The 25,033-nt window shown below is 33.8% G+C and overlaps 3 protein-coding genes and 1 pseudogene across 8 annotated transcripts; 2 read left to right on the top strand and 2 right to left on the bottom strand.

The window, feature by feature from the left end:
- The first annotated feature begins 4,869 nt into the window (after positions 1 to 4,869).
- Positions 4,870 to 8,538, top strand: LOC139865798 (probable pectin methyltransferase QUA2). Its single transcript, XM_071853898.1, has 8 exons — positions 4,870 to 5,591; positions 5,672 to 5,807; positions 6,049 to 6,289; positions 6,401 to 6,626; positions 7,082 to 7,257; positions 7,344 to 7,647; positions 7,774 to 7,912; positions 8,040 to 8,538. The coding sequence occupies exons 1-8, from the start codon at positions 4,870 to 4,872 to the stop codon at positions 8,202 to 8,204; spliced, it is 2,109 nt and encodes a 702-aa protein (XP_071709999.1). The 3' UTR covers positions 8,205 to 8,538.
- A 1,183-nt stretch (positions 8,539 to 9,721) lies between these two features.
- On the top strand, positions 9,722 to 13,573 carry LOC139866924 (histone deacetylase 14, chloroplastic-like). Of its 4 annotated transcripts, none has more exons than XM_071855220.1 (10): positions 9,722 to 9,825; positions 10,042 to 10,077; positions 10,284 to 10,417; positions 10,569 to 10,643; positions 10,745 to 10,849; positions 11,691 to 11,768; positions 12,223 to 12,279; positions 12,394 to 12,645; positions 12,766 to 12,941; positions 13,054 to 13,573. In XM_071855220.1, the coding sequence occupies exons 2-10, from the start codon at positions 10,065 to 10,067 to the stop codon at positions 13,361 to 13,363; spliced, it is 1,200 nt and encodes a 399-aa protein (XP_071711321.1). In that variant the 5' UTR covers positions 9,722 to 9,825; positions 10,042 to 10,064; the 3' UTR covers positions 13,364 to 13,573. The 4 variants fall into 4 exon arrangements, with proteins under 4 accessions (XP_071711321.1, XP_071711324.1, XP_071711322.1 ...); XM_071855223.1 differs by having other exon boundaries at positions 9,728 to 9,825; positions 10,042 to 10,072; XM_071855221.1 differs by lacking the exon at positions 9,722 to 9,825 and having other exon boundaries at positions 9,932 to 10,077.
- A 1,281-nt stretch (positions 13,574 to 14,854) lies between these two features.
- On the bottom strand, positions 14,855 to 18,932 carry LOC139866261 (histone deacetylase 14, chloroplastic-like). Of its 3 annotated transcripts, XM_071854448.1 has the most exons (8): positions 18,832 to 18,932; positions 17,969 to 18,183; positions 17,662 to 17,763; positions 17,471 to 17,554; positions 16,873 to 16,929; positions 16,160 to 16,411; positions 15,529 to 15,713; positions 14,855 to 15,443 (listed from the first exon to the last, which is right to left on the bottom strand). In XM_071854448.1, the coding sequence occupies exons 1-8, from the start codon at positions 18,878 to 18,880 to the stop codon at positions 15,137 to 15,139; spliced, it is 1,251 nt and encodes a 416-aa protein (XP_071710549.1). In that variant the 5' UTR covers positions 18,881 to 18,932; the 3' UTR covers positions 14,855 to 15,136. The 3 variants fall into 3 exon arrangements, with proteins under 3 accessions (XP_071710549.1, XP_071710548.1, XP_071710550.1); XM_071854447.1 differs by lacking the exon at positions 18,832 to 18,932 and having other exon boundaries at positions 17,969 to 18,788; XM_071854449.1 differs by lacking the exons at positions 16,160 to 16,411; positions 18,832 to 18,932 and having other exon boundaries at positions 17,969 to 18,787.
- Positions 18,933 to 19,538: 606 nt separating this feature from the next.
- On the bottom strand, positions 19,539 to 22,539 carry LOC139866262 (histone deacetylase 14, chloroplastic-like; annotated as a pseudogene).
- Between the last annotated feature and the right edge of the window lie 2,494 nt (positions 22,540 to 25,033).

Genomic DNA, 25,033 nt, shown 5'->3' with positions numbered 1-25,033 from the left:
TGTTCCAAAAAAAAGTGTAAGTGTTCATTTGGAGGGCGAGAAAGAAGAGATTACCGGCCTTAGTTGAGTTAGATAAACGTGGTATTGATTTGAATAATGTACGTTGTCAACTTTGCGATGATGACCTCGAATCGGTGGATCACGCGTTAGTTTTTTGCAAACATGTGTTCGAGATTTGGGAAAAGGTTTTCGATTGGTGGGGGGTAAACTTGTTATCTTCGATTAGTATCAATGAATTATTTCAAGGTTCGTCAAATATTGCGATGACGGAGTTTGGTTCTAAATTATGGCAAGCGATTACTTGGACTACCGGGTATCTTATATGGCATAATCGTAATAAAAAAATCTTCAATAATAAAGTTTGGACCGTTCCGATTGCGCTATGTGAGATACAAGTTAAATCATTTGATTGGGTCGCGAAGAGATGTCGAGAAAAAAAGATCGATTGGCATAATTGGGTTCACAACCCCCATATTTTCCTAGTTTAGTTCTTGTTAGCGTAACGTCTTGTTAGTTAACTTGTGAGAATTATGCTTGTATTTGAGAGGACATCGAATGTAATACATTGTAACACTTTGCGTTTTATTAATATAATTGTTGTCTATCAAAAAAAAAAAAAAAAACATTTTATACTTGGTAGGTTATTATTTAAAGGATAAAGAGTGTTTAGCCGTGAGGATTTCAGGATTATAATTCAATAAGGTCTTAAATTTTTTTATTTATATATTTGAATAATCTTCTAGTGATAGTTTACCTTCAAAAAACTATAAATAATATATATATATATATATATATATATATATATATATATATATATATATATATATATATATATATATATATATATATATAGTCTCGAGTAGTTTAATTTAGTGATGTTCTATACAATAAAAAAATATAAATTTGAAAAATATACGGAGTACTGTAATTAAATTTAGTAGTGTCTTATACAATTCAAAAAGTATTTTTTACTAAAATTCAAAAAGTACTCGAAATCTCACGGGAGTTTGTAGCGAGATCCGCCCATAGTGTCTAGTGAAAGGTTATTGAAAGAAATTGATGCCTATGTAACGTTGATTGCGAGAAGAAAAAATTAGTTAAAAGAATACTAAGATATCGCGTGACCTTGTCCTCTACGGAGAATTAATTTGCTTTGATTTAAAGTAGACAACTGGATATCTATTTATATTCGGATGCAAAAATGACTCTGTTTAGATGACTCTTATATTTATTTAAAAAAAATTTTGTTGATATCTTACCTTTTTATTTTTAGTTTGAATATTTTTGTTGTCACTCGCATTATAGCTTAGCAAAAGAATAAGCTATGCTCATTTTTAGGACTTTTTTACTTCGTTGATTCTTAAGTTATACATGAAATTGTAATTGGAGTCCCTCAAATTTTTAATTGGTATTTTGAATCCTTTTAATTGCATAATTTGGCAATCCTAGTCCATCCGTCTACATGCATTCTAAATTGGCCGTTAACCCTTGACATGTGTCATGCATGTGATGGTAAAATCGTCTTTTTTACTCTTTTCTTCGACTTTTTTGCTCCGTTGATCCTTCGTTTATACACAAAATTGCAATCCGAGTCCCTCAAATTTTTAATTCGACTTTATATATGTTTCTTTTATACACTTCATCTCATTCCTTTCCAATTAATTATTCATGAATCCATATATCATTCACATAATTATATTCAACATCCAAATATCCATCACTTCAGATTATCAAATCTAAGTAATTGCATCAATTTAAATTTTAAATAAGTGCTAAAACAAAGGTACATTTTTTGAAACAGAAAACAAAAAATTAATCATAACCAAGAAATTGGATCAGAAACCCATTTGTTCATTTCGATGATCAGATCCAAGAAATCAGATCAGAAACGTATTTGTTCATCATCATCTCTACGTTCATCATCATCATCATCATCATCATCATCTTCATCATGGGTATTCATCGTAAACAAGACCAAAAACATAACCAAATGTTCATCCTCATCTCTAAACAAAACCTGGAACAAAGCTTCGATCTGAAAGAACAAAACGGAATCAAAAAAATGAAAGTTTACCTCGATTTGAAACCGTTGTTGAACTCCGATGAGTGGTTGTGGCTGTTGAACCACCGCCGCCGTTGATGTGCCACTAGCACCACCACCACCACAGTTGATGATTGGTATTCCTTTTAATAAACCTCATCATCTTTTATTCATACTCGTCTAGTCATCTTTATCATTTAAACCTCATGTGTAAATCAAATCAAAAAACAAACTCAATTAATAATTATCAACCTTGAACGATGTAATCAAATTATAAATAAAATCACGAAAGCTTGAGATCAACCCAAAATATCATATCCGCAAAATACCACTCTTTTTGCACAAAGTTTCAAGTTTTACGAACCCCAATCAGTAATGGGCCGTTCTAATTTTTATTTCATCTTGTTTTTAAATTTATATTTATAAAGTAGATAAATAAAATTAAAATTTACGGAGTATACTAAATTAAAGAAAAGTAAATATAATTATATTATAAGAATTTTTAAAGTAAATATAAGTATGATTATATTATAAATTTATAGATTAAAAAATAAATAAATTAAAATATTTTTTGCGTCAGTAGTCCTTCGCTTTTAATGAGTTAAGGGATCATCGTAGCTAAACAATTTAAAATGAGAGACCAACAGAGCAAAAAAAGGCCGAAATAAAATAATAAGACGAAAATGCCCATCGCGTGTTAATCTTGTGACGGCCCTTAACGGTCAATTTAGACGGCAGTTAAACGGAGGAACGCGGATTGTCAAATTATGTAATTAAAAGAACTCGAAAACTAATTAAAAAATTGAGGGACTAGAATTGTTATTGTTATAACATTTTATAAAATTGTAAAAAACGTACGGAGTATAGTATTACTTGCGTGTGTGGGAGTGTGGGGGATATATAAATAGTACGGAGTAAAAAGCGTAAATAAAACCTGAAAGAAATACGGAGTAAAGGGTTTTAAATTGTTATTATTATTATTTTTTATTTATCTTTGTATGTTTTAATTTATTTTTTAATTTCTATTTTCTAGTTTTAAATTTAAAAAAAAAAAAAAGTCTTTTTTAGCCGGAGGTCCTCACGGAAGCAATCTCTCTACCCTGAAGTAGAGAGGCGGATGAATTTCCTTTACCGTGGGTGGAGAATTCTCTCGACTCGTGGTAACAGAAACGACTTCTCTTCTAGTTTAGGGTAGAGGAAGGATTGTCTACACCTTACCTCCCCCATACCTCGCAGGCGCGGGATTGGGCTTTGTTGTTGTTGTTGTTGCTTTCTTTAAAACAAAGTACCAAAATTCACCTTACAATTTGGCATTTACTGAATTTCTAGGGTTTTAAAGCATCTCTTTCACTTCATATACCATTCCACTGTAAATATCCAAAATTTATGCTTTAGTCTGACTTTCTACATATACATTTTATTTTTTTTATATATAAAGATATGTATATATTTAGCGGCAATACCGGCTGCAGATCTACACTTTGACGGTGTTGGTGGTTCGAGGTAATTCTCCTATCTGTGTGAGAGTGTTTATATAATACGGAGTATATAATATAATATATAATATATATAATTATAATTATTAAGTTCTTAGTATTGTTAATTACAGTATTAATCTAATTATAAAAATTTAACTAAATTGATGTGAATCTTCTTGTTTTTATTGACTTTGTGTTGATATAATTAATTACGAGCTTTGCCTGTTTAAGTTGACATTGATCTATTACACATTCAGTCTACATTTTTCATCACTCTATTTTTTATATTTGTATGTAAATAAAAAATATGGGGATGATTCTTACACACTTTATATCCCGTAAATAAGATCTGACTTCTCGGCAAAGACCTACTCCAGATAGCACACAACTTCGTTCCTTCATATTTCTATTTTTTTTTATATTGTGTAACCCAAAGCGCATTCCTTTAAGAATGTATCTGGTTCCATTTTTCCTTCGTTAGTTAATCCACCTGCCGCCGATCCTACGTGGTAAGAGCAGATCGCGATTGATCGTTCTTAGAACACGCCGATACGGCACGACCACTTTTTGATCTCTATACACTTTTGTCTCATAAGCTGACAGTTATGCCCCTAGAAATTTGAACTTATATTATTATTATAAGTATAATTAAGGGTAGATTAGGTAATTAGGTGTACATGTACTAAAATGTAGTGTGTGAGAATCACCTCCCAAAAAATATACTCCTTATTATAATATAATATATACCAATAAAATATTTAAATATTGTCTCTCATAGTCTCTATCTGTCATCATAGTACAGAGAGTGTCCCAGTGACTAGTAATAAGTAGTGAATACACTTGCGATTGGATCCATTTGCGAGATTAAATCCACTCCCTGTTTTTTAATTTCTTAATTTTACCAAATTACTACAGTAATACTTATTAGTGTGTGTCTGTTTTATTAGTGAAATAATAAATTGAGAAGATTGGTCTATGAACTATGAATTGATGGGTTGTTATTGCTGAATTGCTGGGGCTAGTGATTTTGATTGGATTCATTGTATCTAATTGAGGTAAACAGTTTTTTTTTTTTTGTTCTTCCTTTGATTCTGCCAATAAATTTATCAGCTTGCTTTAATCTTTCATAAGTGAAGTAGTTATGGTTGTCGTGTAGGATCTTAGTGCATAATTTAAAAAATTTATGAAATGATCATGTGTTATTGGATCTAGTGGAATTGTTGTATGAAGAATTGAAGAGATCTTGTTTTGAGCATTAAATGAATATGTTCTGTTAATATTATCTTTTCGAATAATAAGCTACTTTTTTGATGATTATAATGTAAATTTGGTTGGTTTAAATGAAGGAGAATGTCCCGGCCGCTTCATCGAGGTGTTGCGGGTGGTGGAAGGCTTTCAGGAAACATTCAAGATTATTTAGAAGATTCACAAATGAAGATTAAAACAGATAAAGAAGATTTCGATAAAAATTCGAAAACATCATCTGATCAAATATCAATATCTTTAAGGAATCCATTCCAACTTGTATTCGAAAACTCATCATCCAAACAAGATGCAATCGAAAACGGATTTGTTGTTTCGGATCCATTTACCCCCACATCTTTAAGAAACCGCCATATACTAACTTTACTTTTTCTTAAGTTCAGTTTAGTTATGGTTGTAATCCTTGGTTTAACCATGTCGTTTTTATGGACAATATCGCTCACAAATGGTTCTAAAGGTCACGTGGTTCGTGGGTACAGACGACTGCAGGAACAGCTAGTTGCAGACTTATGGGATATTGGTGAGCTGTCACTGGGTCCCACTAGGTTCAAAGAATCCGAGTTTTGTTCAATAGAGTCTGAAAATTATGTACCGTGTTACAATATTACTGAAAATCTTGAGTTGGGTTTGACCAATGGAAAAGAGTTTGACCGTCGATGTGGGCCCATGTCGAAACAGAATTGTTTAATTCTAGCTCCACCCAAGTACAAAATTCCTCATAGGTGGCCTACTGGCAGAGATGTAATATGGATTGATAATGTTAAAATAACTGCACAAGAGGTCCTTTCATCTGGAAGCTTAACAAAAAGGTTGGTTATTTGTCAATTGTCACCCTTTATTTATTGATATTGAAATTATGGGACCCTGATATTAATTGATGTGATTGTAGGATGATGATGTTAGATGAAGATCAGATCTCGTTTAGTTTCGCATCTTCCATGGTAGATGATAATATCGAAGATTATTCTCATCAGATTGCAGAAATGATTGGTTTAAGAAACGAATCTTATCTTGTACAAGCTGGAGTATGTATCAGTTACTCTCATCAATGTTATTGGGAGGACTCGGATGTTGACAAAGTTTGACTTTGACCAAGTTTGACTTGACCAATTTTCTAAATAATCACCAGTTTTGACCGATTTTTCGAGTATTCCCGAGTACTCGTTGAGTAATTCCGAGTTCTGCAAAAGTGACTCATATAATTATGTATGCTATTGTGGTGAAACTGATAATAATGATTTATTTATGTATTTTTATTTTTTCCAGGTTAGAACGGTATTAGATATAGGTTGTGGTTATGGTAGTTTAGGAGCACATTTATTTCCTAAACAAGTTTTAACGATGTGTATTGCCAACTACGAGGCTTCGGGTAGTCAAGTTGAAATAGCTCTTGAACGTGGTTTACCGGCAATGGTTGGTTCGTTTGTTTCAAAAAAATTACCGTTCCCGTCGCTTTCGTTCGATATGATACACAGTGCGTGGGACGGTATTGAATGGGATAAAAAGGGTACGTTTTTTTTTGTCTTAATTTCATTTATTTGTTGGATTCGTGAAAATTGAACTTGCATTTAAGATTGATGGTTTTTTTTTTTTTTTTTTTTTTTGTGATTTGTTACAGATGGTGTATATTTGATAGAGGTTGACCGAGTTTTGAGACCTGGCGGATATTTTGTTTGGACGTCGCCGTTTGCTAACACACCAACTTCTGTTCGTGTTAAGGAAAATTTAAAACGGTGGGATTTTGTGCGTAATATTGCTAGAGATTTATGTTGGGATTTGTTATCACAACAAGATAAAACAGTTGTTTGGAAAAAACCTAGCAAGAAAAGTTGTTATGCTTCCAGGTACAGTTACTTAACTTTCAACACCATTTTGCTTTTTATCTTTTTTCCTTATTTTATTATTCTTATCTTCTTCAAGTGTACTATCAATTATTGCATATTAGACATGTCCATTTGAGTCATGTGTACTATTTGCATAACTTGTTAGCTGTCATTTTCAATATTTTGTTCATCTATTTCTGAATACTTTGATTTCAAATATAATTTTAAATGGGTCGAATCTAATATCTAATAGTCAAGAATAAATGGACTGGGTCAAAGGGGTTGAAAGTCGTCTTAGAGATTCATATTACTCCCTACTACTAGTACTATTACTATTTACTATAATTTTAATAAGGCTTGTGATTCTAAATTTGACCCGTTACCCAACCTGATGATTTTGCTATATCTGTAACTTGATCTGACATTATGAATTGTGAGTGATCTTATTGTTGTCCTTGAACTACTGTAACTGATAGAAAACATGGGTCGGGTCCTTTAATCTGCAAAGAGGGTCGTGATATCGAATCTCCATATTACCATCCACTCGAGGCCTGCATAGGTGGGACCCGAAGCCGAAGATGGATTCCTATTGAAGAAAGGCCAACCTGGCCATCTCGAGCTACATTGAATTCCAAAGAACTTGCCGTTCACGGTAAGCTTCTATTATTTACATCTAAACTTAATTGGGCACCAGTAACAAAAAATAATTATTCAATTTTTTTTTTAATGATTAATTAGGTGTACTTCAAGATGATTTCAGTGAAGATAACGTTAACTGGAAATCAGCAGTTAGAGATTACTGGTCTCTACTGTCCCCATTAATATTTTCGGATCATCCAAAAAGACCTGGTGAAGAAGACCCGATTCCACCTTATAATATGGTCAGAAATGTGTTAGACATGAACGCCCATTTTGGCGGTTTTAATTCCGCGTTATTGGATGCCGGAAAATCTGTATGGGTCATGAATGTGGTCCCCACTAATGGTGTCAACCATCTTCCCCTTATCCTAGACAGAGGATTCGTTGGAGTACTACATGACTGGTATGTCCTAATATATTATTTAACTTGGAATTAAAGATGACAAAATGGGCGGGTCGGGTCGAGTCGAGTAAGGGGTTAAGATATGGTGATGCTTAATTTTTATTTTGCTTGGATGTTTTTTGTTAGGTGCGAAGCGTTTCCAACTTATCCTAGAAGTTACGATATGGTGCATGCGGACGGACTTTTAACCCTTGAAACTGTAAAACAGTCTCGTTGTAGCACGTTGGATCTTTTTTACGAGATCGACCGGTTACTTCGTCCTGAGGTATCTTATCTCAGTTTAGGGTTTTTATTATTTTTATTTTTTTTTATTTTTTTATTATTATTATTATTATTTTTGTTTGTAGAACATGATATTTGGTTTTGCTGATGGTAATGGAAATTAAATGCAGGGTTGGGTGATACTACGTGATACTGCTCCTCTGATCGAGTCGGCCAGAATCATGACAGCTAGATTAAAATGGGAAGCACGAGTTGTGGATATCGAGAGTAACAATGATGAAAAACTACTCGTGTGTCAGAAACCTTTAATTAGGAGCCAAACGAACTCATTATGACAACACACAAGATTCAATATACATATACATTTTCATCGTGTTAAAGCGTTTTATCGTCATTAAACTGAAGAACTTTGAGGCTGAAAAAGAAAGTCTAGTGGAACTTAAGTTATTGGTGATATTGAAGAGTAAACGGGTCTCTGCTGAAAGGACCAAACAAGCTCCTACAGCATAGGGCCGGTGTAATTATACGAAAGTGAAATTTATACAAGAAGCGTATTGTCTTTTGGCTCGTAACTATATATACGACTATACGATGAATTTAATTATAAGAATAAGATGATGTTAGTATATACGAGCATTGGATGAAAGCTAATATTGTTGTTTCATGATGTTGGCATTTTTTTTAGATTCTTATATATGATTTCTATTATATTCTTTAATACCTTATTAGCAACTTTTACAATGGTGTGCACTTTGCATTGTCTTTGGGTATCACAGTTTTTGCATGTTGACATTAAAGTCAACTAAGAGACATGTGCCACTTAGTCTGGTCAATTGGGTCTTTGAAGAAGTTTTTTGGTTTTGGCTTCCTTTGTGAGCCGTGTGGTTCCAGTAATCCTCAAATTGGTCTGCTCAGTTTATGTCTTCTTTTTCGAGTTCACGCGGTCTAGTCTTTGAGAAGTAATCCTTGAACATGTAGGCCCCATGACACAACCAAGGGTTGGCTTATTTGGCTGTGAAATCACAACTACTTTAAACTCTAATCCCTAAACTAGTATTTAAATAAAACAACAAACAAAGTAATTTTTTTTCACAAATGAGGCTTGATATTTGGTGAATGTCAAGTTTTACTCATCTCAACTCATCTAAATCTTATTAGGAGTATGTTGTATTTTGGCTTTGCGGGCATATAGACAAACCAAAGAGACAAACCGTAGATTGACTTTTAAAAAACTCAATACTCCGTATCAAGGTTGCAAAATTCGCTATTCCAGGATTAATCGGATGAGACTTTAAAAGAATTAATCGGCAATTCGGAGATTAATCGAAGATTAATCGGATTGTACTGTATACATTTAAATTTTAAATTTTAAAAATTATATGTGTAAGTGTAACTATAGAAAAAGGGAGCTGATTCGTACACCACCATTTTTGGCCATACACCACTAAACGTGCATTAGACAGTTGTACAGTACAATGCTTTAAAGCACAACTAGTGGTGTATGGCTAAAACTTGACGGTGTACGAATCATCTCCCATAGAAAAAATCCATAAATATAAAGATAATTTTTAACATAAATGTCTAAAATTGTTCATTTTGCTTCAAAACTATAAAATTGTAGTTTAAATTCATGTTAAAATATTAACCATTTTTTACTTTAACTGACTTTAATTACCAAATTCAATTTTGATCATCAATTGACGTTGACCATTTAATTAAACGGATTTTTGGAAATCGTAACGGATTGCTCTAAAAATGATTAATAGGGCATTAATTTGCGAGTAATCGGCTTTTTTACAACACCGCTCAGTATAAACAATATTCCGTTAAAAAATACACCGTCATATGATCGGAATCCTAAAATATCTGATCGGAAACCTAGCTCCGTGTCTGCTGTGCCTAGCGATAAGAAAATGAATAATTTTTATCGGCATTATTATCGTAATCTTTATTCAGGTGAATGCTCACATATTTTTTATTTTGCTGGTGTGTAATTTTTCATTTGAACTGTTTCATGACGACCTTAAAAAACAAGTTTGTTGCTTTTGGGGAGCATGAGCTATTTTACTGTTAAGTTATGCTAATATCTTGCTTATTGAAACACCAAAATCCTTGCTTTACCTTTAACCTAAGCACCGGCTTTTGACTGCTCTCTCTCTCTCTCTCTCTTAGGGAAGGAAGGATTCAGCTAATTAATGATAAGGTCAGGTGTGTACTTAATAGGTTGGTTCGTGTTTGTGGTAGTTTTTTGTGTAATGTTTGTTTGTTATTTATAAAGTTTTTGTTTTTTCGGCAAAAAGAAAACACCAACAAATTAAGAATGGTTAAGAATCAGACTCCGTTTGTATGCAAACACTCGCACTGAATAATTATATGATCGATAATTTGTTGTAATTTTCATTGTGTTGCTGCAGCTGGTCGATTCTGTCTGTCCTTAAGGAGAAAGTATTCGGTAGCCTCTTGTAAACTAGTAGTTGGCAGCAAAACATGTGAGGGTATACCAAAAGTAGTTTATAGTTTAAGTACTCCTACTATGGATCATAAAAAGGTACACTCGCACTTTATACATTTATACATCCCCTGCTCAATGAATCTGTTCTAATGTTCTACTATTATAACAACATGAGAGCAATTGTTTTGTATACAAATGATTAAAGTTTGTTTGTTCTTTTATTATTATTTTTTTTTTTTTTATGCAGGATCTGGGCATAAAATGTGATGCAAGAGTTCCTTCAATTATGAGTGCTCTTGAAAAAGCAAAACTAACTCCAGAGGTGAATACAACGTTTAGTATGCTACATTGATCGATATTGTGATGATATATAACTTATTATTGTTTTTACTGAAATGGGCTAGCTTTAATATATCCTTGCAGTTTCGAGGATCTGAGATCCTTCAACTTAATAGTTCTAGAAAAGCTACATTGAAAGATATACAAAGTGTGTACTACTGCACACATTATCCTGCTCTTCTCAAGGAGGTAATACATTTTCCTGTCAAATTACAATTGATTAGTTATTCATTCATATATGCCAAGCTTATCTAACAAAACTTCAAGGGTAAATTACATTTTGGGTTCTTATGATTTTCTATATTTTCACTCAATGTCTCCTAACTCCGTTAATTACACCCCTTCTCCTTCTGGTTCTATGTTTTTTTTTTTTTTTTTTTTTCCTATTTCCTATGCCCGTCTTCCTACGATTAAGCTTGAAAGATTGGCTGTTAAGTCATGTTTAAAGACTAATTTACTCTTCTCTCTCTTAATTAAATACAAAGCACCATTTAAAAACAACTAATAACGTAATTAATTATTAAATTTAGGGACTGAAATCGCTCTTGAAAAGGGTACATTTGTCTTTTATGATAACTTGACAGGAAATATGTTAAGTTTCACGGAAACAAGACGAACCTGGGGAAAACTATATTCATAACCGTGAGGTTGATTTGTAAGAGATAACATTTAAATATTTTAAAATTGTGAATTCTAAAATTGCTTATTGGAAGTAATTATCTACTCTACAAATATCATAAGATCAGTTTTTGGAGTTTCAGCAAACATAATAATTTTTTCATTATTGTATAACCATATATTAGTAACCATCACATAATGCTCAGTCTCGCACTCCCCTGCCCTGGGCAACCTGGACATGAAAAACCTCATCCGTTTATGCTATAGTGATACTAGTATCAAATAGTTTATTTCATAATGATTAAATTAAACAAACTGATTATCCAAGGTGCAGGCCCCTGTTAATTAACATAAATTACACAAACAAAACTGTTTAACGTCTTTCGTTCTTATAAATTTGTTATATATATAGGCGGTGGAGGATGTCAAGGCTTCAAAACCCCTGAATTATTCTTGGTCAATGAAAGAATTCGAATATGTCATAGCCACGGTAAGAAAACTCCTTGCACTTTTTCTACCGATAGTAACTTTTCACAGCTCATATGTTTCATTTTAATCATGTATGTGCAATTGTGTGTGTATTCACGTGTTTGTGGAACCAAGACCAAATGTAACTTTTATATTGTGAGATGGGTGAGAGGACAATGAATATTGTAACTTTGATTTGTCCAATACTAATTCATTTAGATTCTTTTTATATGATAATGATGCCTTGTATTATGTATGTACAAAAATTTTATGTGTATTTTACACACATGATTTGAATCAAAAGCTATATGTATGTATTTGCATAAACGTACTTAAATACTTAATTGTGTATGTTTGGAGTAGAGGGTTGTGTTTCAATGGATAACTAGGTTTATCATCTATCTATCTATATATGTATACAAATATAAATATAAATATAACGCCCTTTTGAGTTATTGAAATTAATGATGATGCAGTCGTATGAGGATTCATTGCTTGCTGCAGGATCAGGCCTATCCTTGGTTGATTTTGTGGTAAGTATGGCCTAAATCGATGTATTTATGATTGGATCGTTCTGGTTATTTATGAGTTATGATTGGGTAAATAAAATTAAATAATTGAAGGTTTTTGTGTTGATGAAATTGTAGGTGGCGGCTTCAAAAATCAATGACAAGTGTCCAGTTGGATTTGCCTTGGTCCCACCTCCCAGGCACCATATAATGCTACATGAATCCAGAGGATGTTGTTATTTTGAGAATGCTGGTATCGCAGCACGATATGCTCAACTTGTCCATGGACTAAAATGTGTTTTGATTATCGATTTTGATGTCCATTTCTTGTCTCAGACTAATCGTGCGTATTATGATGACCCTGACATATTTGTTCTTTCGACTCACTGCGTAAGTAACAACCTTTCATCTATCTACTTACTATTCTCAAAAAACAAATGCAAGTTATACCAGATTGTTATTGAAGCATCTTAATGTTTGTTGGCTTCAATAAAAATATATATTGATTAGAAAGAAGGGTATTACGGCAAGTTTGATGAGATTGGGTCTGGGCGTGGTGAAGGGGCAACACTTAATTTGCCATTACCTAACGCTTCTGGTGATATCGCAATGCGAAGTGTGTTTGACGAGATCATTGTACCTTGTGCACAAAAATTTAAGCCCGATATAATTATTGTATCAGCAGGGTAAGCATTTTCCTCTGACACACACATATATATGTATATATATATATATATGTATATATATATATATTATCTAACATGAATTGGTTTCTACATAATTTCTTTTGCTTGTTAGATATGATGGACATGCAATAGATCCAACGGGCAGATTTCAGGTGACAACCGGAACGTATTATACACTAGCGTCAAGCATAAAGCAGCTTGCAAAAGATTTGTGTGGTGGGCGATGTGTGTTCTTTTTGGAAGGAGGACAGAGCGAGGGTGTTTTGTCCTTTTCTGTTGCTGAATCTTTTCGTGCTTTTCTTGGAGAACCGAGCATGGCAGATGAGTTTGAGAGAAAATACGAAGTCTTCTTGCACGATGAACCAATTAATAAGATCAAAGAAGCCATTCAAAGGACCAAACATTTGCATTCTATTTACTAGATAAAACTTTGGTCGTTTACGTCGTTTGTATTGTAGTAAGTTATACGGAGTAACTGTTTATATGAGCACAAGGACTAATGTCTCGTTCTTGGATACCCTGTTTTGATGTAACTTTCAACTTTGTTTAGGATAGTGGCGTATACAGTGTTTGTTTGATAGAGCTTATAAATTCAAATAATTCAATAAATTGAAAAATGATAATTTTGCCGATTCTGAGTTTGTTTCAATGATGTTATGAAATTTTTACAACCCATAATTGCTGACCACCGCTAAATATAGATTCAGTCTTCGTTTGTTGTGAACTGCTGTGATCACACATAATAATAACACTTACATGTATAACCTTTGTAAGTACATATGTATTGATAGCTGCAAAGCAGTACACATGTGCATTTTAGATAGGCAGTTTAAATACAACCCTTATAAAAGTGCTCCCAACCATGACAGCACTTTCTTCCCTGTAGGACTAATCAACACTTCATCACCAAGACTAACCTAGGACTAAATGCACATTATTTTGTAGTACAAATATTAAAAGCAAATGTACAAGTCAATAAAACTGTTTCTTCCATATATTTCCGTCCTGCAATCTGCTTGAGAAACACAAAACATAGGGCGAGGAAGCAGGGCGGAGTGATGGGTGATGTGGTGCCAAGGGCGTGGTGCAGAGTAGAGAGGAGGAAGGCACCGTTGGGAGCCCCTAATAAAGTTAGTATGATCATTTAAAACAACATCATTATCATTAATGTGCATTTAAAACAATTAGAAACCTCTCTCTTAACTTTTACCGCATCATTATCATTGATGTGTCACACCACGAGCCACATTTTTTTTCACCGAAAAAACAAGAACTTGCATTAAAACAGAGGACTTCAACAAATATTGAAGTCCCTATAAAACATACAACCTTAGAGATCCGAGCTCAAACAAAAACCTAACAAACCTAGCTCGCACCAAACGTAAAGATCAAGAAATACAAAAAATTAAACCACCAAGCAACCAAATAAAGAGGGTGGCCAATCGAATGTACGGCGAACGATTAGCTACCATCTTTAACACACCCACTCAACCGCAAGTCAAAAAATAGAGCTCAAGCATCTTTGATGAATTCCCCAAACTTTCATCTCGGCTCCTTGAATCGGTCGTCATCTTCTCGAAACTCTCACTTTAGTCGCCTTTGGAGGGGTCACTTCGGATGTACGGGGGGTGTCATCCCCACTAACGGTCTTGGCCGCCAAATTCGTCATCAATGCATAATATTCGACAAAAGATCTACACGACCCCGAAACACCATCAAATTCGGCAAAAAAAGCCGCATGTTACACGTGAAACACAACATGAACTTATAGGTTGACTAATGAACATATGCTAGTAAAGATATGTTTCTGGATGTTCTTATGTTCTTATGTTCTTGCCATATTTGACATGAAATATATAGCGTTTTTTTTTTTTTCAATTTCTATACAGAGTACTAAACCAAACTGACCCTTATAAACTCATTACGATACAAAAAACCTAACTGAAACATACATGATCCCTAATCTACAGATACACCAGTTTAATACAGCAACTTACAAACACCAACACAACTTTCTAGGTTCTAACTTGCTCACTCCGTCAAAAATTAAATGTCTATATTACTATTTTATTTGTCTCAATGATTTCTTTTAAAAATATATATATTTATAACTCCAACTGACTTTTCCCAAACCCACGACACAAATCTAGTTGCTAGAAGAGTGTAGTTAAAAAGAAGAGGGCGATTATTATTTGTTAAAGAGAATGTAAGTTTTTGACTCTCTGAATGGCTTGTTTAATCTGACTAGACGGTTCATCCTTGAGCCAGTAATCAAACTGTTTCTCAAAATTGTTTGCGATGCTCGGTTCCCCAATAAAAGCACGGAAAGATTCTTCGATTGAAACCTTTAGAGTATCCGTACGCCATCCTCCTTCCAAGAAGAAAACGCAATGACCACCACACAAATCTTCTGCAAGCTGCTTAATTCCATATGCTAGCGGGTAAGATATTCTGGTTGTCATCTGCCAATCGCTTGTACCCTCAAGATGATGTCCATCGTATCTGATCAAACATAAACAAATATAATCAAATGGGAAAAATATATAAATAGTGTGGTTTAGTTAGATGAAGAAAAATGATTACCCACCCTGCCGATACAAGAATCATATCGGGCTTAAATCTTTGTGCACAAGGTACAATTACTTCATCAAATGCAGTTCGCATTGCGACATCACCAGAAAGTTGTGGTAATGGCAGATTAAGTGTTGCACCTTCCCCATTCCCACTTCCGATATCATCAAACCTGCCCGTATCAACAGGGTAGCATCCGTCCTAAATTATTAACAAATATATTGAGAGATATGAATATGAATATCGAGAACATAATCAACAACAACAAAACTCAATCCTGCACATACGAGGTATGGGGAGGTGAGACGTAAACAATCTTTCCTCTATCCTTGAATAAAGAGAAGTCATTTCTCCACCCGGAGTGAACCACTCGCAAGAGTAGAGAAATTCCTCGCTCTCTCTGTTCACAAGATAAAGAGATTGCTTCTAAGAGGACCTCCGACCAATAAGTAGGGAAAAAGACGCCATGAAAATGGTAGATTCAAGTTTTCATGGGTTTTAGATCCTGTCTGGAAGTCAATTTAGGCTCTAAGCGGCAGTCAAGTCGCCAATATATCGACGTTTGCTACCGACTCAATTAATCGAGCCGCCGAGAACATAATCACTGTATTTAATCATATAGGGTGTTTTCTTCGTTTGTAGCTTACTTGGTGGGTTGATAGATAGAACACACCCGGGTCATCATAAAATGCATCACTAGTTCCATTCCCATGATGCGCATCAAAGTCGATAATGAAAACACGTTTTAGTCCGTGTTTGCGTTGAGCGTATCGAGCTGCAATTGATACATTATTAAAAATGCAACCTCCCATGGCCCGATCCCGAATCGCATGATGCCCGGGAGGTCGTATCAACGCAAAACCTACGGGAGGGTTCTCAATGATTCTTGATGCTGCCACCTACGTATTCACATAACTAAAATTCATTATTAAGTACGTGGCTAGTAGCTGACGCAAACTTATAATTCGGGTTAGGTTTAGGTTGCAGAATTCGCTATTCGGGTAGTAATCAGTAGGACTTTAGGAGTAATTGGCAATTCAGGAATTAATCGGATTGAACTTTTTATACAATTAAATGATGAATCTCAAAATAATATATGTAAATATACAAAAAAAAACCATGAACATAAACATTAACTTTAGCATAATTGTCTAAAACTCTACAAATTTGTCTTAAATTCATGTTAAAATTCATGTTAAAATGGTGATCAATTTTGACGTTGACCGACTTTAATCAACAAATCCAATTTTGACCCATTAACCGATGTTGACGGATTATTTTAACGAATTGAAAAATCATAACGGACTGTTATTAAAAAGGAGTAATCGGGGTTTTTTACAAATTACAACAGTGGACTTACCACAGCATCAACCAACGATAATCCTGTTCCAGCAGCAATCAACGAATCATTAAGCGTCTGCATGGATTGATTTCAATTATTAAATTTAACAATCATATAAGAATAAATTTGTAAACTCAAATTTCCGATTTCAATTCCTACAAGCAGTGTTGTAAAAAACCCGTTTACTCGCCGATTAATCTCCGATTAATCATTTTTAGGAGCAATCCGTTCCGATTTCCAAAAATTCGTTTAATTAAACGGTCAACGTCAATTGATGGATCAAAATCGAATTTGGTAATCAAATTCAGTCAAAGTAAAAATTTGTTAACATTTTAACATGAATTTAAACTAGAATTTTACAGTTTTGAAGAAAAATGAACAATTTTAGACAATTATGTTAAAAATTATCTTTGTATTTATGGTTTTTTTCCTATAGTTACGCATATAATTTTTAAAATTTAATATTTAAATGTATACAGTACAATCCGATTAATCTCCGATTAATCCCCGAATTGCCGATTAATCCTTCCAAAGTCCCGACCGATTAATCACCGAATAGCGAATTTTGCAACCTTGCCTACAAGTCAACAAATTGGTGCACAAGGAATGTTGTTACCGTGCCAGTGACATAAGTAGGCAGCGGTTTAGACTTTTCAATTTCTATCAAGCCATCTTCTGAAGCCTTAGCATCTTCTACGGTCTATATATATAATATATATATAAACACATTTACAAGAAACAAAAGATCGTTAATTAATAACAAGTGTGGCATATATTACATGCAAACCCATATAGAACATGTATTACCTTCTCAAGGAAAGAATAGTATGATCTGGAATGCACACTTGTTATTTCTTCCAATGTAGCTTTTCTAATTTTTGTAAGTTGTTTGATCTTAGATCCTCGAAACTGTTCAACAAAATTTTGTTTTATCACAAGATTAGGATCAGTTGAATAAATACATAGATATAAACACTACTATAGTTATGCAGATTGACTAATATAAACATAAATAAAGAAAGTAAAGTGAAAGACAGAATTGTAACCTACTGAAACAAGAAAACCCTTTAATTAAAACGAATGTGATGGAGCAAAAAAGTCTGATTTTTTTTACCTCTGGAGTGAGTTTAGCGTCTTCAAGGGCATTCAGAATATAACGGATTCTGGAATTACTGTCGATACCATATACGTACCGATTATGACCCATTGCTGGACCTAAACTATAAATCACCTTTGGCATATCATCCTCATTATCATTTGTTTTGGTTGCAGGTTTAGAAGAAGAAGCTACACCACACTTTGTCCTCAAATAAAGAAACCGACGAAAAGCTGCAGAAACACTAATATTCACTGACTGTTTACACGCAAAGAGACTCTGATTCTTCATTGGTTTCAGTTTACCAGCTTGCTTGAATTAAATGATTCCGAAGTGAAGACTAATTTTACCAAAGATTACTGCTTTCTTTAATTATTAAGAGTTTATGTACTTCTTATATGCTTATGGAGATGATAGTTTAGGGCTATTATTCTTTTGTGTTTGAATTGGGTCAATGTAAGCATTTGGTCATTCATAGTATCGAATAACATCTAGCAGAATAGATTTTATAACCCTAAACATAATAAGTTACAGGTTTCCGCTCCTCAACTTCAGAGTTGAAAGCACAAGCTCTAATACAAAAGATAGTTTGATTCTTCATTGTTTTCAGGTTGCTAGCTTGTTTGCTTACTTTAACTGCTTCCAAAGTGAGGACTAATCGTAGCCAATTTTACTAAAGATCTCTGCTTTCTTTGATCATAAAGAACATATGTGCTCCTTATATGCTAATGGAGATAAATGAAAGATTAGGGCTTTTATTCTTCTGTGTTTTAATAAAGAGTTCTGCTATGCTATGGCTCAACTTCAGACTTTAAAGCTCTCAAGCTCCAATTTTTTTAGTAATTTAGGTAATTAACAGAGCACACGAATAATACATATACCTGATCGATGATGATGATTATGATGAAGATGACGATAAAGATTATTCATTTGCTTCTCGCCAAGGAATTAGGGTTCCGATCACATAATTTTGGGAGATAAATATATGGAGGTGTATTAATTGGTCCACGTGCAAAAAAAGAAAGTGACGTGTCATGCCACGGTGTGACATTTAACAGCGAAAGTTAACGACAACATTTGAACAAAGATTTTTTTTTATATCCGAATGAAATAAATTGCTTAAAATAGGAAAATCATGAAAATATGTTACCTTTTTATGTAATTTGCACTTGATTTTTTAGGGTTAGGTGTTTGAGGTTTGAAAAATATGTTACCTTTTTATGTAATTTGCCCTTGATTTTTTAGGGTTATGTGTTTGAGGTTTGTTGTGTCGTTATTTTGATTTTGTATTTTTGTTTTGTTTGCTCGTCTCCTCTTTAGTTCATATTTATTTCGAGGCAGCTTTTGTGGTTTTAACGCTCTGAGTTCTCTAACAATAATATTGACGTCCTAATTGGAGGTCATACGAATGTCAATGAGAAAACGAGTACTTTTTTGTCACACATGAGGAAAGACAAGAAATCACTAGACAGAATACAAACAAAAACAATACAAACACATAATAATTATGGCCTCATGCTCTTATAACCAGTTGGTATAACTTATTACGATACAAAAAACCTAAATGAAACATACATGATCCCTAATCTACAGATACACTAATTTAATACAGTAACTTATAAACACCAACACAACTTTCTAGCTTGTAACTTTTACTCATCCGTCCCAAATTAAATGTCCATATTACTATTTTATTAGTCTCAATGATTTCTTTTTAAGAAAATTTATCCAACCGACTTTTCCCAAACCCACGAGACAAACCTAGTTGCTAGAAGAACGTAGTAGTTAAAAAGGAGAGGGCGGTTATTATTTGTTAAAGAGAATGTAAGTTTTTGACTCTCTGAATGGCATGTTTAATCTGACTAGCCGGTTCATCCTTGAGATAAATATCAAACTCTTTCTCAAATTCTTTTGCGATGCTCGGTTCCCCAATAAAAGCACGGAAAGATTCTTCTATTGAAAACTTTAGAATATCCGTATACGATCCTCCTTCCAAGAAGAAAACACATCGACCACCACACAAATCTTCTGCAAGCTGCTTAATTCCATATGCTAGCGAGTAACATATTCTGGTTGTCATCTGCAAATCGCTTGTCGACTCAACATGATGTCCATCGTATCTGATCAAACATAAACAGTTATAATCAAGGTAGAAAAATATATTAGTGTGTGTGTGTGTGTGTGTGTGTTAGTAAGATGAAAGAAAATGATTACCCACCCTGCCGATACGAGAATTATATCGGGCTTAAATCTTTGTGCACAAGGTACAATCACTTCATCAAACGCAGTTCGCATTGCGACATCACCAGAAAGTTGTGGTAATGGGAGATTAAGTGTTGCACCTTCCCCATTCCCACATCCGATATCATCAAACTTGCCCGTATCAACTGGGTAGCATCCGTCCTAAATAAATAAATAAAATATATTGAGAGAAATGAATATGAATATTGAGAACATAATCATATGTATCTAATCATATAGGATGTTTTCTTCGTTTGTAGCTAGCTTGGTGAGTTGATAGATAGAACACGTCCGGGTCATCATAAAACGCATCACTAGTTCCATTCCCATGATGCGCACAAAATCAATTATGAAAATACGTTTCAGTGCGTGGGTCCGTTGAGCATATCGAGCTGCAATTGATACGTTATTAGAAATGCAACCTCCCATGGCCCCATCTCGAACCGCATGATGCCCAGGTGGTCGCACCAACGAAAAACCTACGGGAGGGTTGTCACTCGTTCTTGATGCTGCCACCTGTATATTTTCACACAAGTATAATTCATTATTACGAGGCTACTAGCTAACGCATGTACTTATAATTCGGGTTAGGCTTAGGTTGCAGAATTTGCTATTTGGACAATAATCGGTCGGTAGGGACTTTGGAAGGAGTAATCGGCAATTCGGGGAATAATCGGGGCTTAATCGGATTGTACTTTTTATATAGTTAAATGATAAATCTCAAAATAATATGTGTAAATATAGAAGATAACCATGAACATAAACATTAACTTTAGTATAATTGTCTAAAATCGTTCATTTATTTCAAAAACTCTACAATTTTAGTTTAAATAATGTTAAACTGTTGTCCAATTTTGACTTTGACCGACTTTGATCAACTTATTATCCATTAACTGATGTTGAACGATTATTTAAATGGATTGAAAAATCAGAACGGACTGTTGGGCTTACCACAGCATCAACCAACGATAATCCTGTTCCAGCAGCAATCAACGAATCATTAAGTGTCTGTGTGGATTGATTTCAATAATTAAATTGAACAATCATACAAGTCAACAAAATTGTGCACAAGGAATGGTGTTACCGTGCCAGTGACATAAGTGGGCAGCGGTTTAGACGATTCAATTTCTAACCAGCCATTTACTGAAGCCTTAGCATCTTCTACGGCCTATATATATATAAATAAGATTTACAAGAAACAAAAGACCATTAATTAATAACAAGTGCAGCATATATTAGAAGCAAACCCATATAAAACATGTATTGATTGATTACCTTCTCAATGAAAGAATAATAAGATCTTGAATGCACACTTGTTATTTCTTCCAATGTAGCTTTTCTAATATTTATAAGTTGATTAATCTCAGATCCTCGAAACTGTATTATGCATATAAATAACATTTTGTTGTATCACAAGATTAGCATTAGTTAAATAAACACATATAATGCAAGGTTGAAAAAGGCACAAGACATGGTCGAGACGGTCCGGAAGGGTCGACACAAACGTTGCTTGACTTTTAAATATATAGATATATAGTATATTTATATACATATTTTAAAGCTAAAAACTTTCCCTGACTAACTTGTACATATAATCGTTATCGCCGTTAATTTATTACAAACAATCAAACTAAAATACGACAATTTTGACTGATAACCGACTTAGTGACTTTTAACTGAGTTTTCCCGACTCAGACCCAACTTTTGACCGATAATCACCAATTTGTACTTTTGTACTTTTTACCAAGACGGTCAAGACAGTTGAGACGGAGACGGGACGGGCTAGTCACCAAACCGCCACAACGGCATGAAATGAGGTCGTTTGCAACCATGATAGTTAGGCAGATTCACTAATATAAACGTAGATAAAGAAAGTAAAGTGAAAGACAGAATTGTAACCTACTGAAACAAGAAAACCTTTAATTAATACGAATGTGATGGAGCAAAAAGTCTGATTTTTTTACCTCCGGAGTGAGTTTAGCGTCTTCAAGAGCATTCAGAATATAACGGATTCTTGAATTACTGTCGACGATACCATATACGTACTGGTTATGACCCATTGCAGGACCTAAACTATAAATCACCTTTGGCATATCATCATCATCATTATCATTTGTTTTGGTTGCAGGTTTAGAAGAAGAAGCTACACGACACTTTGTCCTCACAGATTGAAACAACCGACGACAAGCTACAGAAGCACAAGGAACATAATTATTCAGTTGGAGTGTTTACACACATAAAGACTCTGATTCTCCACTGTTTTCACTTTTCAGTTTGTTTGCTTGAATTAAATGCTTCCGAAGTGAAGACTAATTTACTAAAGATTACTGCTTTCTTTAATTATAAAGAATTTATGTACTTATATGCTTATGGAGATGACAGATTAGGACTATTATGGTTTTGTCTTTGAAATGGGTCAATGTAAGAATTTGGGTGTTTATAGCATCGAATAACATCTAGCAGAAGTTACAGGTTTGATTCTTCATTGTTTTCAGGTCGCTTGCTTCTTTGATTACTTTAACTGCTTCCAAAGTGAGGACTAATCGTAGCCAACTTTACTAAATGTCTCTGCTTTCTTTAATTATAAAGAGAGTTAATTATACAATTGGTCCCTGTGCTTTAAACAATATTACACCGGTAGTCCTTATCTTTTTAAAATTATACCGGTGGTCCCTATGGTTTTCAAAACGCATGGCGTTAGTCCAATATCTAATGTCAGTTAAATTATGCCGTTAATAAGACATGTGCATTGCGCATGATTGGTATTTTAGTCATTTTAACTCTCTCTTAAGAATCCGAAAATCTTCATTTTCTTCACAAATACCATCACTTCATTTTTTCTACCACCAACAATATAATCATGTACTGGAATCTCTTACATACAATCAAAACATAACAGCTCATACATATAAATGGGAATTGTTCCCATTTTGGGATGATAATTTAATCCTCAGGGCTGACGAAGAAGAAAAAAACGGAATGCCCAAGCATACATATCAACACAAAACATATATTTACAAATATCTTATATACTGTAACTATTATCAAGTTAACTAACTCATGGTTAGTTCTAATAACAATATATACAAGTTAGATTGCATAATCAGTTTAGTACCTTATTAGTAGAATATGTCTTCATTATTTCATCTGAATTAAAAGTCAAATTACCAAACTCAGTTGTCACCTTGGCCTGTTTCAACAAACAACACTTCTCACACCTTGGACTGCAACTCACAAAATTCTAACTTTTACGTAAAGTTCACACCTTTTTGATCATCAATTATTCATATAAAAGAACAACCATGACGCTGCCGGAGAACACCTATCGTCGATGAATTTCGTTGTCAGAGAACACCCAAAAAACAACCAACGAAACCTTAAATCGACGATGGTAGTGTAGATTAGGAACCGTCTTATGCCACCGTTCGTCAGGGGAATCTGGAACCGTTTGGATCTGGATCTGTATCTGGCGGAGTTGTTGGTGTTAAGAAAACTCAGATCTAAAATCCGACGGGGATTTTGTATCGGGGTTTTAGTCTTGATTCTTCATCTCTGTTCATTATCATCATCTTTGTTCATCATGAAGATTCAGTCGGATTGTTGCTGCTGCCGTAAATATCAGGTAACAAAGCCCGACGTTTTAATTTTGAATAAAGGCTGCATCACAAATGTCAGCCTGGATGAATGGATTAACAACCCAAGGGCGACCGAGAAACCAACTTGAAGGCAAAAGGAGTTACAACATGTCACAATGGAGATAGAATTGTAGTTGTTCATTTGGACTTTATTTGGTACTTTTTTGTTTGCTAATTTTTGGTATTCCAGTTGTGGACTTTGATGTATAAAGCAAGAATAACTGCTATATTTGTACCTGTTGATTATTACTGTAATACAAATCAAGCCTTTCAAAAAAAGAAGCCCACTGTTTTGATTATGATGATGATGATAACGCAATGATGTTTTGATTTTAATTAGGATTGGGATGATTTTTAATTAAAGGGTTTAAATGGGGATTGGGATTTTTTGATATTGCTTTAATTATTCAATAAATTTACATAATTGCCCATCATGTGCAAAATATATGGACTTATTTAACAGTATGAATTAACTGACGTTAATATAGGACCAGCGCCTTCCAATTTGAAAACCATAGGGACTACCAGTATAATTTTAAAAAGAAAAGGACTTCAGGTATATTTTTGAGTAAACCACAAGGACCAACGGTATAATTAACTCTAACACTTTTACAGTTACATTATGTTAACCATTTAGATATTACAACTCATTTGGCATATTTGGCATATAACATTCACCATTTGAGGTGATGTTTTATTCTACTTATGTTTGTACCGAAATAACATAGACATTAATCTTATGTTTACCATTGAGACATTAGAACCCATTTTGCATTTTTGTTTGTTAAATAGCATGAATGTGTTTATACAAAAATACTTGAGTAGGTTATGTTTATTTCACGCACAACGATACTTGTGATACTGTCTTTAGTGATTCGAATTGCGAAATATTAATACCAAGGGGTAATGTTTTGGTGAGTCTAATTACTTAATTTAATATCACTTTATTTTTATTAATATCTATTATTAGATAATAATGTGTGTGCTTAATGTAATAAAATTAATTGTTGTTCCTATAATTAGATTTTTGCGATTGTATTTTTTTGTTTGTAGCGTCTGCCAAACAAATTGATGTTACTTCAGGGTCTACAAAGTGGTAAAAGAGTTCCATGCTTCAATATGGAGAAAGTTAAGTACAAATGGAAGTTGAAACAAGAGAAGTCGAAAAAAAATCAAATCTATGTGTGTCTTATGGATTCAAGCAATT

The sequence above is a fragment of the Rutidosis leptorrhynchoides genome, chromosome 9 (genome assembly GCF_046630445.1).
Source record: "Rutidosis leptorrhynchoides isolate AG116_Rl617_1_P2 chromosome 9, CSIRO_AGI_Rlap_v1, whole genome shotgun sequence".
Lineage (NCBI taxonomy): Eukaryota > Viridiplantae > Streptophyta > Magnoliopsida > Asterales > Asteraceae > Rutidosis > Rutidosis leptorrhynchoides.
The sequence above is the reverse complement of the archived record's forward strand: the minus strand, read 5'-3'. Positions and strand labels throughout refer to the sequence as shown.

Bases quoted from the DNA above. Each gene is read 5' to 3' on its own strand.
- LOC139865798 (XM_071853898.1), top strand. From the start codon at position 4,870: ATGTCCCGGCCGCTTCATCGAGGTGTTGCGGGTGGTGGAAGGCTTTCA. The intron at 7,258-7,343 runs GTAAGCTTCTAT...ATGATTAATTAG, and splicing joins CAAAGAACTTGCCGTTCACG to GTGTACTTCAAGATGATTTC. The intron at 7,648-7,773 runs GTATGTCCTAAT...GTTTTTTGTTAG, and splicing joins GTTGGAGTACTACATGACTG to GTGCGAAGCGTTTCCAACTT.
- LOC139866924 (XM_071855220.1), top strand. The intron at 11,769-12,222 runs GTAAGAAAACTC...ATGATGATGCAG, and splicing joins TCGAATATGTCATAGCCACG to TCGTATGAGGATTCATTGCT. The intron at 12,646-12,765 runs GTAAGTAACAAC...TATATTGATTAG, and splicing joins TTGTTCTTTCGACTCACTGC to AAAGAAGGGTATTACGGCAA.
- LOC139866261 (XM_071854447.1), bottom strand. From the start codon at position 18,241: ATGAAGAATCAGAGTCTCTTTGCGTGTAAACAGTCAGTGAATATTAGT. The intron at 17,764-17,968 runs GTAAAAAAAATC...TTTGTTGAACAG, and splicing joins ACGCTAAACTCACTCCAGAG to TTTCGAGGATCTAAGATCAA. The intron at 15,714-16,159 runs GTAAGCTACAAA...TTAATAATTTAG, and splicing joins TCTATCTATCAACCCACCAA to GACGGATGCTACCCTGTTGA.